General features: G+C 33.1%; 3 protein-coding genes across 3 annotated transcripts in view; 1 reads left to right on the top strand and 2 right to left on the bottom strand.

The window, feature by feature from the left end:
• The window catches only part of LOC127286077 (uncharacterized), a 78,845-nt gene that overhangs the window by 29,717 nt on the left and 35,659 nt on the right, over positions 1 to 13,469 (bottom strand). The window lies entirely within an intron of this gene.
• Positions 3,127 to 3,759, top strand: LOC127286086 (uncharacterized). The gene is made up of 2 exons (XM_051312381.1): positions 3,127 to 3,199; positions 3,272 to 3,759. Exons 1-2 carry the CDS (start codon positions 3,127 to 3,129, stop codon positions 3,757 to 3,759), a joined length of 561 nt encoding a protein of 186 aa, XP_051168338.1.
• Positions 10,313 to 11,289, bottom strand: LOC127286076 (uncharacterized). The gene is made up of 2 exons (XM_051312367.1): positions 10,535 to 11,289; positions 10,313 to 10,414 (listed from the first exon to the last, which is right to left on the bottom strand). Exon 1 carries the CDS (start codon positions 11,241 to 11,243, stop codon positions 10,623 to 10,625), a length of 621 nt encoding a protein of 206 aa, XP_051168324.1. The 5' UTR covers positions 11,244 to 11,289; the 3' UTR covers positions 10,313 to 10,414; positions 10,535 to 10,622.

Genomic DNA, 13,469 nt, shown 5'->3' with positions numbered 1-13,469 from the left:
GCATCTTAGGAAACCATTGTCGACCAGGGAACAGGTTAAAATCGCGTATAAGGGACTCACCCCCACTTATCGGAAACAAGTTGATTCATCGGGGTTAGAATCACTCTCGAAATTAGAGAGAAATTTGCGACAGTTCGAAAAGGTTCAAGATCTCGACGACAGATACGTTCCCCCTCCCCCTGAAGAGAAAATGCGTTTTCCCGCCGCGGCTTATAAGGGTACGAAGAAGGATGAGAAAAGGCCATCTTCCTCAAAAGAGACCAAGAAGATAGCGGCATTAGAAGACGAGTCAGCGACGGGTAGCGAGGTAGAGTAGGTGGTCGAAAAGAAGAGTAAGGGGAAAAAGTCGAAGATGACAAAGAAGACTGATTCTGAGAAGGGGATTATAGAGGTGAATGCAATTAAGCAATCAAGTCCTCAGCCATCCGCGACTCCGATACGGGCTTCTAACCCTACTCCTACTTTTGCGACAGTGGCCGCTGGGAAAGACAAGCGCCAATTTCCACCAAAACAAGGAGCTGGAAACACTGGACATACAACACAAATTGCGACGGGCGGGTCGAAGCCATTTGTGGGGGCATGTTTCACAGGTCAGATGGTCGGACACAAAGTTTCGGAATGCCCCATGAGGACATGCTTTGTTTGTCAACAGCGTGGTCATTTCGCGGCATAGTGCCCAGCTAGAGTCCAGGTTGAATCATGCCTTGTTTGTCGATCACCAGACGTGAATTTCCTTAATTGTCCGAATTGCGCCCAAGTGAGGGCCCCTTTGGGAAACGGACAATGGGGGGCACAGAGCGGGTCTGTACCCCCCTCCAACCCACTGAAGAATCATTAAAACCGATTCTTAACGACGGGGTAGCGACCAGGGTTGGAAAAGGATCAGGGGAAAAGAAGAGTAAACTAAGAGGGTTAAAATTTTTCCCCATCAATGAGGTTGCATCCTGTAGTGGGCAACAGAGTGGGAAGGGACCACTCAAACGCAGTGATGAGAGAGTTGGTAGTGACGAATTAAATGAATAGAATTCATTTAAATTTGTGACACAGGTACCAAAAAGCCAAATGAGTGGAGAGCATTCACTCAAAAACGTGTTAGTGACAGATGGGACTAAAGATACTGAAATGGAGTCAGTACCAATAGTCCAGGGGAGGGGAAAGGCTGTGACGGGCACAGCTGACCCAGAACCCTTATTCGACAAGAATGTAGACGGCAGTCGTATGGAAAATCGTATTTCTTTCGAATGACCATTGGCGACAAATCTTATGAGGCACTTTTCGACCCTGGAGCGATGATCTCGGTGATTAGCGACAGAGTGGCTGAGCCTTATAAGAACTGCATCCAGCATTGCAATACATCGATAAGAAGCGCCATTGGAGGAGTAATTGAGACATCTGGATTGTTGAATTTGAACATCGAGGTGGATGGCCATTCTCAACCGTTTAGCGTCAAGGTCCTTAGTTCGGTAGTACAAGACATAATTTTGGGTGTGGACTTCTGTAAAGCCTGGAATATGGAGGTACAATTGGGACTGGGGTTATGGAGAGTTCTCAATGGCGACTGGCATGTTTTTGGCGTCAAGGATGGGATTAAGAGTGATGAGTCGATCTACGCTGAATGCGCTGGAATCTCTGCGTTGACGGACAAACAATGAGAGATCATTTAAGAAATGGTGAACAGATTGGTTCTTCCAGAATCTGACGTACTGTGGGTGACAAATCTGACAGAACATTATATAAGGGTTACAGACGAGACACCAGTACAGCAACGCCAGAGACGCATGTCACCTATTATGATCAAGTGGGCTCAAGGACATATGATTCAACTACATGGGCAAGGCGTGATCGAACCATCAAGTAGCGACTGGAGGAGTGCGCCGGTGATTGCCAGAAAAGGGAATGGAGATTTTCGAATGTGTATGGACTATAGGGATGTCAACAAGGTTACCGTCAAGGACGCCTATTTAATTCCGACGATAGACTCCATACTTGACAAGTTGAGGAAGGCGCGATACTTGTCAAAGATTGATTTGAAATTGTCATATCACCAAATTCCAATGGCAGAAGAGAGCAGAAAGTACACGGTCTTTGCCATCCCCGGCTCAGGACTGTGGCAATAATAATTGTGACAGATACTTTCGACGAACACGTGAAATGGCTGGAGATAGTTTTGAAAAAGTTGGCAGACGCGGGATTTGTGGTTAACCCAGAGAAATGTGAGTTTGGTTGCTCTAGGGTTACTTACTTGGGGTATCTTCTCGACAATGAAGGATTGCGACCAGACCCCGAAAAAACCGAGCCAGTGAGAAACTATCCGGCGCCAAAGAACGTCAAACAACTCCGGAGATTTTTGGGCATGGTGGGTGATATTCGAGATTTATCCAATGTGATGCGAGTAGTTTTGCTATTGGAGCTGTGTTGACTCAGGAGTTTGACGACGGTGAACATCCGGTGATGTATATCAGCCGTGTTCTGACAGGGGCAGAACGGAATTATAGCGTCACGGAGAAGGAGTGTTTAGCGTTGCTGTGGGCGATTAGGAAGTTGCGACCGTATATCGAGGGATACAAGTTTAAGGTGATCACAGATCATAGTGCCCTAAGGTGGCTTAGAAACTTGAAAGACCCGAGTGGTCGACTAGCGAGATGGGCCCTGGTAATGCAGGTGTGGGATTTTGAAATCATTCACAGGAGAGGTGCATTGAACCAAGTCCCAGATGCATTGTCCAGAATGAGTGAGGATGACGAAGAGATGATCGATGCCTTTGATACCATTATGGACCAATGGTACCTTAAGCGACGAGATTTAGTTCGACAATTCCCGGAGCGTTTTCCTGGATGGAAAATCGAGACCGATCATCTTTATCGACATAGGAGTGACCCGTTACTCCTTCCGATTGTTGGCGACGAGGATGGTTGGAAACTGGTGGTACCTGAGGAGTACAGAGAGAGAGTTCTCTACGACGGCCATGGATTGGCGTCGGCAGGTCATTTGGGGGTGGAGAAAACGTACAATTGAGTGGCGAGAGAATATTACTGGCAAGGAATCTGGAATGATGTCCACCAGTATGTCACTCGATGTCCCCAGTGCCAGCTTCACAAGGCATCACAAGCAGGACCGGCAGGACTAATGGGACAGAGGATAGTTGAGCGACCTTGGGCTGTAGTGGCAGCGGACATGATGGAGTTTCCACCAAGCAAGAGTAGGTGTAAATATCTTGTCGTGTTCCAAGATCTTTTCTCGAGGTGAGTTAAGGTGAAACCGTTGCGATCAGCTGATGGAAAGTCGGTTGCCACAGCATTTGAAGAATTGGTCCTCTTTCGCTGGGAAACCCCTGACATTTCATTAACAGACAATGGGAAGGAGTTCGACAACAAGTTCCTGAAGGAAACGCTTCAGGAATATGGTGTCAAACACATCACCACACCACCCTACCACTTGCAAGCTAATCCTGTGGAGAGGAGTAAGCGCACATTGAAGACCATGATTGCGACTTTCATAGGGAATGATCATCGCGACTGCGATCTTCATGTTCACGAGTTTCGCCATGCTATGAACACTGCGACACAGGTGGCGACTAAAACGTCTCCCGCATTTTTAAATTACGGAAGACATCCTGGACCGGTTAAAAGTTTGCGACGGGAGGTAGAACAACGAGATCAGGTTAAGAGAATTGCGCCAGTAGATTGGGTAGACAGGGTAAAGAGGTTGGATGCGTTGCGAGACTTGGTAGCGAAATTTATCGACAAAGAACGTGATTGACAGACCGAGTACTATAACCGTAATCGACGTGAGGGGTTGTTTAATGTGGGTGATCTAGTACTCCGTAAATCACACAAATTGTCGAGTGGTACACGGAATTTCGCGACAAAACTCGCACCGAAATATGAAGGCCCCTTCGAGATCGTAGAGAAATTATCACCTACAGTTTTTGTCTTACGCGATAACGAGAGTTGTCGTGTTCCTAAAATCCATGTCTCAGACCTTAAACGATATCTCCCCCTACGAACTCAGTAAATTTTACTAATGATAATATAATTTAAGATTCGAGGAGGAATTTCTACAAGGGTAATATGAGACAAAGGGAACGAGATCAACGACAAAGGCTTCAAGGACCTTGGACAAAAATTGGTCCTCCATGTAGTCGACAAGGGAAACTCGGGTTGAGTTTCGCGCGTTTGGAATTTGGAGCAGAGATAACGCAGGAGTCCGGGAGGTGGCGCCATCGCGGCGGCCACTTATGGAACGAGACAGAGACGAAGGCGATCGAAGTAAAAAATCAATGCGAGAATACAGAGAGAGCGTGTAGAGTCTTAGAGCGTGTGTCGAGAGATTTAGTAGTTTTGTTTTTGTTTAAGAAAAGTGTCTTGTGACACAGTGTGTAGAGAGTAGCGTGTGTAGAGAAGGAGTCGAACAGAGTTCGACTCATTTGAAATAAAGAAAAGGAAAAGTGTGAAAGTGTGCCTTTTTTTTTAATAAGCCCATTTTCCCGACTGCGGTTTGTTTTCTCCGACCACGAGGACCTGCCGAGAGGAAGCTGTGTGCTGATTTTGTCGTCGTGGGTAAGTCCAATTTTGTTGTGTCGTTTTGGGGTTATTTCGTGAAATTTGTGATTTTTCTGGTTTGCCAATTCCATTCAAAAATTGGCTGGCGTCTAACAATTTTCACGTTGGGTATCTTTTTCTAACTTTAAAAAGGGGTTATTAATTAACAACATTTAATTAATTTAATAATTTCGTTATACTACAAATATTTCAAAGTACGAAAAACATTTTCATTTTAAAAAAATATATAGTAATACATACATAAAATATTCTTTGCATAAAAATATTTTTTTGTTGCTTTGAATAACATTTCTTTTGGACATAGTATATTTATATCTGTTAATATATTGAAAAAATTTAATTGACACAAATAATAGGTTACTTGAATATTATTATAAAAATATACATTTTCTTTGACCAAAAAATTTTTACTTGAGAGACCATTACTTGAATCTTAAAACTTTTTATAGTAGTTTTGATGTATTTTTTATCTAATTTAATTGTTATGCAGCAATTCATAAAATTACACAGGCACACAAAAAAAAAGTTGTCTGTTTCTTGAACTAGACATATATTTCCTATAGTATTTTGGCCCGCTGAAACCGAATCTGAGCTCAGAATTGATCCATCAACCTCAGATTTCTTTTAAATCGACCAAAACCACCCTTAAACGGACAAATTCACACTTCGGAGATAAAAATTAAATCAACTTATTTTTTAAAAAACTGAATTTTACATCTATGAAACTTTGCTCCACTAACTCAAAAACAAAGCCAGCATTGATCCAGCACCCTCTAAATTTTTTTTAAATCGAAAAATCCACCCTAAAATAGAAAAATTCAAATTTAATGAGTAAAAAATATTATATTACCGGTTTTTTTTAAAACAGAACCTTACATGTATGTAGTTTTGATCTTCTAACTCAATAAAATAAAGCCAGCATTGATTTATCACCCTCTGAATTTTTTTAATCAAAAGAACTACCCTTAATCTGAAGAATCAAACTTAGGAGGTAAAACAATAAAATAACTGATTAAAAAAGTTTATAACCATGTATTTTTACTCCAGCAATGCGGAAGCAAAGCCAGAAATGCTCCCTCATTCTCGAAAATTTTTTTAAATCGAAAAAACCACCAAAGAATCAAACTTAGGAGGTAAGACAATATAATTATATTGTATTACCTCCTAATATTGATTCTTCAGATTAAGGGTAGTTTTTTCGATTAAAAAAATTCAGAGGGTGATGGAACAATGCTGGCTTTATTTTTTTGAGTTAGAAGAGCAAAACTACATACATGTAAGGTTCTGTTTTTAGAAAAACCGGTAATGTAATATTTTTTACTTATTAAACTTGAATTTTTCTATTTAAGGGTGGTTTTTTCGATTTAAAAAAAATTTAGAGGGTGAGGGAGCATTTCTGGCTTTGTTTCTGCCTTGCTGGAGTAAAAATACATGGTTATAAAATTTTTTAATCAGTTATTTTATTGTTTTACCTCCTGAATTTGATTCTTCAGATTAGGGGTAGTTTTTTCGATTTAAAAAAATTCAGAGGGTGATGGATCAATGCTGGCTTTATTTTATTGAGTTAGAAGAGAAAAACTACATACATTTAAGGTTCTGTTTTTAAAAAAACCGGTAATATAATATTTTTTACTCATTAAATTTAAATTTTTCTATTTTAGGGTGGATTTTTCGATTTAAAAAAAATTTAGAGGGTGAGGGAGCATTTCTGGCTTTGTTTTTGAGTTAGTGGAGCAAAGTTTTGTAGATGTAAAATTCAGTTTTTTAAAAAAATAAGTTGATTTAATTTTTATCTCCGAAGTGTAAATTTGTCCGTTTAACCCCTTCGCTGTGAAGCAAAAATCGTGTTTCCGTGCCACCAGTGTGCAAAAAAAAATTTTTTTTTTTAAATCTTATATTATCATATTGTATGTTTTTATTAACATTAATATTATATTAAGTAAAACTATTTTATTTTTAAGATGCTGCTATAGCGGTCATGCACACTGGTGGCACGACTTATTTTTGCCTCTATAGAGGTCAGTAACAGTGAAGGGGTTAAGGGTGGTTTTGGTCGATTTTAAAAAAAACTGAGGGTGATGAAGCAATTCTGAGCTCAGATTCGGTTTTAGCGGGCCAAAATACTACAGGAAATATATGTCTAGTTCAAGAAACAGACAACTTTTTTTTGTGTGCCTGTGTTATTATTGATTAATAATATAATGTTAACCTGAAAATTTTAAGTGCTGTATATTACTACAGTTTAAATAATAATAATATTAAAATTAATAATAATGTAAATAATAATTTATTTAAATTCATGATAATTATTAATAAAAATTTTAAACTTTATAAATTTACTAGTTATGAGTTATTTAATTTTTTATTCTCCTTTAAAAATCTTAATTTGAATATAATGTTTTTAGATAAATAGAGAGCAGTATAAATTATTTGTATGTCAACAATATTTGAAAACAATGCATGAGTCAGAATAATGATATCTTTCCCTCTATTGTAAATCATATGATTGTGTGTAACGGTTTGATTAATTTTTTTTATATTCAAAAAAACTTATTAAAAATTATCAAAACATATACTATTTCCAATAGAGTTGTATGATTATCATCTGTTGTTTTTCAGAGAAGGGACAAGTATTTCATTCTAGTATTGAAAAAGAGAAGATTTTTAGCTATTAAGTTAATTTTATTTATTCATTTCAAGTAAGTTTTAATTGTATTGTCCATAATAAAATTAATGTTTAATATTTATTATTATTATTATAATTTAAATTTTTAATTATTGTTTTTTTATTCCATACAATAATATAAATTTATACACATTCATATATAATTTATTTCAATAATTGAATTTATTTTAAACAAAAATAATAAAGAATTTTCTTTTTTGTAAAATCGAAAAAAAATTAAAAATAGGGTAAATATTTTTTTATTGATTACGGTATTTTGTATATTAATTAGGCTTATAATATAAGGAAACTAAAAAGGTATAAATACAAAATATCAAAAACATCAGTTGACTGTGTTCTCCTATTTCAGTGTTAACATATATAGTGAAGTGAACAATTTAGTTTGAAATAGTTCAGTTTAATTTTATTAAGTTTTTTAATATTGGATATAAATTAATTATGTGACACACAAATTGTAAAATCGGTAAGTAAATGTTATTATTAATTTAATTTAAAAATTAAATTAGCAAATAAAACTTGTTATATGTATGTTTTTCTGGTTTCCTATATTTATGTTGTTTTTCTAATTTAACGAAATTGAAATAAAAGTCTAAAAGTAGCACATTTGTTTGTTAGAGGGTTAATAATTTTATTATTTAAGTAACATTTAAATTATTTATATTATGTAATGATAGGAAATGTAATTGGAAAATTTTTTTTATTTGCATTAAATTAATTTTTTTTTGATTTATTGTAATTTTACATCAATTAATTTATTTGAAAAATTTATTTGGTAATATTCAAGTAAACGATTACTTGAATCAAATAAATTATGTTTACAGTAATTTAAATTTTAGTTTTTACAGTAACCATCTTCTTTTTGGAATTTTTGAAATTTGTTTATAACAATTTTTTTAAACCAATTAACTTTTTTAAATTTTGAAGTCAAAAGTCAGTATTTGTTCTACGGCCCCCTTTTATGCATTAAATGGGAAGATATTTTCACTTGTCTAAGCATGGGAGTTATTATCTTAATTAAAAATGAAATTTTTCTAAGGGTTAATAATTTTATGAAAATATATTATATGACAATTTTAAAGGTATTTTTTTTAAATTAGGAGAACATTCTAACAACGTAACTGTCAATGCTTTAAATGGAATTGTTAAGAGAATTGAGCAACCTAATAAAGGTAATCTTAATTATTCATCATAATTTAAAGGTAATCTAATTTAGCTAATATGAATCAATTAAAATTGTAGTTGTGTTAAATATTTCATAAATATTTAAAACATTTTTTATGTTCAATATTAATTATAATTAATGTTTTAATTAGATGAGAGAAGTCATTTTAAAAAGAAGAAAATGCTTTTACAAATGTTGCAACTAATACAGGTAAAAAATTAATTTTATCATTATTAAATTTTTTTAAATAATCAATGTTAACTTTTTTAATCTAATTTTATTAATAATAAATCATTTTAAGTACTATATAAAATCTTTAATAATAATTTTTAAAAAATTTTTTATTCGCATATGTGACGCGATCTGAAGAAAGGGACCTTAGAAGCAAATGAATTATTGGTTATGTTTACAATAGTTTTACTTGAACTAAAAGTTTATTTTTGTTTTTGTAAAACTAAAATCAGTTTTTATTGAATATTTTGAATGCAATGAAGACCTAAATATCATTAGTTTGCATTACGAGTTGAACGTCTTTGTGTATTTTCACTTTAAAATTTCTAAACGTAACCTATAATTTTTTGCTTCTAAGGTCCTTTTCTTCAGATCGCGTTACATATGTAAAAAAAGGAAATTACGAATTTTTTTTAATCGAAAAAATACTTTCAAATGAAAGTTGAGCAGAGTACATAACTAAAAATTGATAGGTTAGTTAAAAAATTTTGTGTTTGTTTAAATACAAGTTTGAACATAAAATAATTAAATTCATTGTATTGAATCGAATCAATTGTCATGAATAAAGTATTTTTTTAGTTTAATTTAAAAAATAAATAAAAGATAAAAGATCGAAAATTTAAATTTAAACATAAAATAATTGATAACCCTTTTTTTATTTTTAACTTTATACTTTGGTAGAAAAAAACCACATCTTTAGATTTCAAAAAATGGACTTTTACTTCGAAAAAATCAAATTTATTTTTTAGAAAAATCAAGGCAATGATATTAAAATTTATGTACAATATATATGTTTATTTTGAATTGTAATATTTAGATGTGCAAAAAGAATCACGAAGCAAAAATTATTCAAGACATAATTCACGAGATTATAATAACACAACTTATCGCAGTGAAGCTGGTGCATCAAGTCAAGGTAAATATTTAAATTTTTCTGCATGCCCAGTGGGCACATCGATTCCAAAGACGCCCTAATGATGTCTTTTTGCAGACGTCTTTTGGTCTTCAATTAACGACATCTTTTTTTGATTTTGAAAATAGAAACTTTTTCATAAAAATAACTTTTATATTACATTTTCTAAATTTAATGTAAACATCGAATCTGTTTAAAATAAAAGTCTTTAATAAGAATGAAAATATTAATAACAATAAATAATTATAATTCATTAAATTTTTTCTATTCCTTCGAATATTGCCATAAATTGTTTTCAAAATAATCGAAAATTTATTTATATTTTTCAAAAGTAATAAATAATATTTTAGTATAAATCATATCTGATAAAAAATGACGTCATTTATACTTAAAAGACTGTTGCATTATATAATTTAAGTATGTCCTCTAAGTTTTGAATTAAAATAACAGTAATTGTTTGTTTAATAATTTTTATTTTGCACCATATTAAGTTTTTTTCTTAGAAAAAAAATTTGTCTTTGATTTGCCTCATACAATTACACAGCCCCACAAAAAAAAAGTGTCGTGCGCGGCAGACCAGACTAGTCATTTCCCATGTATTTTGACGCGCTGAACACGAATCCGAAGTCCGTTTTGCTCCATCACGTCAGGATTTTTTTCTAACCTCCAAAAACCTGTCGGATTTTGAGAGGTAGGCTATTTTTTTTTTAAATTGATGGATTTACTTCAAAATTGGTATCTAGGGGTTTTTTGGGTCGCTGATGACGAATTTGAAGTTAGATTTTCAAAATTCAAAATGGCGGCTCCAATATGGCGGACGAATTTTGTAAAAATTGATGGATTTACTTCAAACTTGGTATCTAGGGGTTTTTGGGTCGCTGATTACGAATCTAAAGTTAGATTTTCAAAATTTAAAATGGCGGCTCCAATATGGCGGACGAATTTTGTAAAAATTGATGGATTTACTTCAAACTTGGTACCTAGGGGTTTTTTGGGTCGCTGATTACGAATCTGAAGTTAGATTTTCAAAACTAGAAATGAAAATTCTTATATACATAAGTAAGGTATTCACGTCTTTTTATGGTAGCGCACTCTTTTGTCCTCAAAGGATTTGTGTAATGGTTTTCTTTTCAAATTGGTGCCTCCAGGTACAATATCCCTTTTCAGCATCCAAGAGTAGTCGGCCATCATATTTACATCCCATCTTCCTTGATAACGACGCTCAAATTCTTTCAGATCTTGATGGAATCGTTCTCCTTGTTCTTCACTGTAATCTCCCAAATTTTCAGGGAATTGATCCCGATGCGAGTCTAAGTAATGCAACTTTATGCTCATTAAGCATCCTAACTTACCAAAGGTTTTAATCATATCACTAACTATTTGCTCCCAATTTTCACTCTTGTGATTACCCAGAAAATTTTCGACAACTGCTTTAAAACTAAGCCATGCGGCTTTCTCCTTTTTATTCATCTTGGTGATAAATTGCTCATCTTTTAACAATTTGCGAATACGTGGTCCATCGAAAACCCCTTCTTTTAGTTTCGCATCAGAGATTTCTGGAAACTTTTGTTCCAGGTATTTGAAACAGTTTCCTTTTTTATCTAAGGCTTTGACAAACTGTTTAATTGCTCCTAGTTTCGTGTGTAAGGGCGGAATTATCACCTTTGAAGGGTCGATATCGTCCGCCATATTGGAGCCGCCATTTTAAATTTTGAAAATCTAACTTTAGATTCGTAATCAGCGACCCAAAAAACCCCTAGATACCAAGTTTGAAGTAAATCCATCAATTTTTACAAAATTCGTCCGCCATATTGGAGCCGACATTTTGAATTTTGAAAATCTAACTTCAAATTCGTCATCAGCGACCCAAAAGACCCCTAGATACCAATTTTGAAGTAAATCCATCAATTTTTAAAAAAAATAGCCTACCTCTCAAAATCCGACAGGTTTTTGGAGGTTAGAAAAAAATCCTGACGTGATGGAGCAAAACGGACTTCGGATTCGTGTTCAGCGCGTCAAAATACATGGGAAATGACTAGTCTGTTCTGCCGCGCACGACACTTTTTTTTTTTGTGGGGCTGTGTTATTAAACATAGCTATATTTTATGAGATAAAAAATAGACTAATTCATTTTTTAAAAAAAGACAAACATTTCATTTAGTTTTTAGTAAAATGTATGTGTTAAGTTTTGAATTTATATAAATAATAATAACAATCAAAAGATTATCTTTATTAATTATTTCAGGAACGTTCAATCATCACCATAATGGAAACCAACATTTTTATCGAAGTATGTCGTCTAACTTTTGAATTAAAATAATATTAATTGTTTGTAAAATATTTTATATTTCATACACTAATCAATAAAGATCTTACACCCCAACTTGAAACTTGTGTATAAAGGTGTAGATTTGACAGAAAATTAATTATATATAGTGATTTTTATTTGTTTTTGCTTCCTCGCGGTGGAAGCTTTGTAGTCCTTTCTTTTATAAAACTTTTCAAAGTGGCGAAAACAAATTTTTTTCTTTATAGAAACATGTTATATGAGATCCTGATCAATTGTCCGGATGTATGTATGTGTGTGTATGTGTGTGTGGATCCCTTTTTTGTTTAGAAGATAACTTTAACAGGTTTTAATGGATTTAGATAAAATTTGGCAGGCTCATTTATCATATTAATATCTCAAAAAAATCTGACCAAAGGACTTTGAAAAATACCCCACAAAAAAATTTTATTTTCTTTTTCCAAAAATTTTCTTTTAATCGAAAAAATTTTTAAATAGAAAAATTTAATGTTATATATAATAAAACTGTATTCCTTACGTCAAGACGAATCGATCGCTATATATAAAGTATACATTTGAGGTAAATTTAAAGAATTAATGAAAGTTAAAAAATCAAAAATTCACATTTTGTCAATAAAATTTTGCTTTCTCCACGAGGAAGTAAATTTTTTTGCTGATCGTAAAGAGGAAGCAAAATGTTCATGTAATGAACATCTGAATTTACTACTTGTTTAGTATGTAAAACAATATTTTTATTGATTTTTCGACGAATTAAAAAAAAATTGCTAAAAAGTTGAAAAAACGAAAACAAAAAAAGAAAAATTTGTCGAAATTTGAATATTTATGGTGTGTCTAGACACCCTAGTTACTCCTTTTATGGTTCAGTTTCAATAAAAATAGATGTATTAAATTTGAATTTATAAAAATAATGATAAGAATCGAAAGACGGGTTCATATAACACAATTATAAAATTATTAAATTATCCATACAAATTGCTGTTATTATTTTATAACTAAATTAATATTTATTTCAGAAACAATTTTTAATCATTTGATTGAACACACTATAAACATTGTAAATACACTAAAAAGAATTTTATTATACTACGTATATAGAAATATAAAATTAGAATGAAAATGTCGAATTCTTTCTTAAATACGTAAACTTGGAACTTATTATAAATATATTAGGGACGTTCTTTGTCAACCGTACCACCCCATCTCTCCATAATTGGTTTAATTTAAAAAAAATTTAGCATATTGGAAAAATTAGCTTGGAATGTCTACTTTTTAATCCCGTTGGGCGCTTTTTGAAATTCAAAATGTCGACTTAAATATGGCGCCTAAACGACATAAAAAACACAAAAAATCCACTAATGTGATCTATATTATTATTTAAAGCTTCACATATGACGATAAAAATAACGACAACATAGTTTACTTACAAACTGATAACGTATCTCCTTTCAAAATTCAAAAATTCAAAATGTCGAATAAAATATGGCGGATAAAATTAAAAATTGAGCTAGGCTCGTGAAAATTACAACTCGGGGGTTTTCGAGGTTGCTGCTTACAAATTTTATGTCAGTTTTTAAAAATTATAAATGGCGGATTCAAAATGGAGGACA

Source organism: Leptopilina boulardi, unplaced genomic scaffold, assembly GCF_019393585.1.
Source record: "Leptopilina boulardi isolate dan_hultmark-lab unplaced genomic scaffold, ZJU_Lbou_2.1 LbouV2_347, whole genome shotgun sequence".
Classification (NCBI taxonomy): Eukaryota; Metazoa; Arthropoda; class Insecta; order Hymenoptera; family Figitidae; genus Leptopilina; species Leptopilina boulardi.
Note: the sequence above shows the minus strand (reverse complement) of the source record. Positions and strands in the feature narration are given on the sequence as shown.

Coding starts and splice junctions, on each gene's coding strand:
- LOC127286086 (XM_051312381.1), top strand. CDS start 3,127: ATGGGACAGAGGATAGTTGAGCGACCTTGGGCTGTAGTGGCAGCGGAC. Junction 3,200..3,271: donor GGAGTTTCCACCAAGCAAGA/GTAGGTGTAAAT, acceptor CGTTGCGATCAG/CTGATGGAAAGTCGGTTGCC.
- LOC127286076 (XM_051312367.1), bottom strand. CDS start 11,243: ATGGCGGACGATATCGACCCTTCAAAGGTGATAATTCCGCCCTTACAC.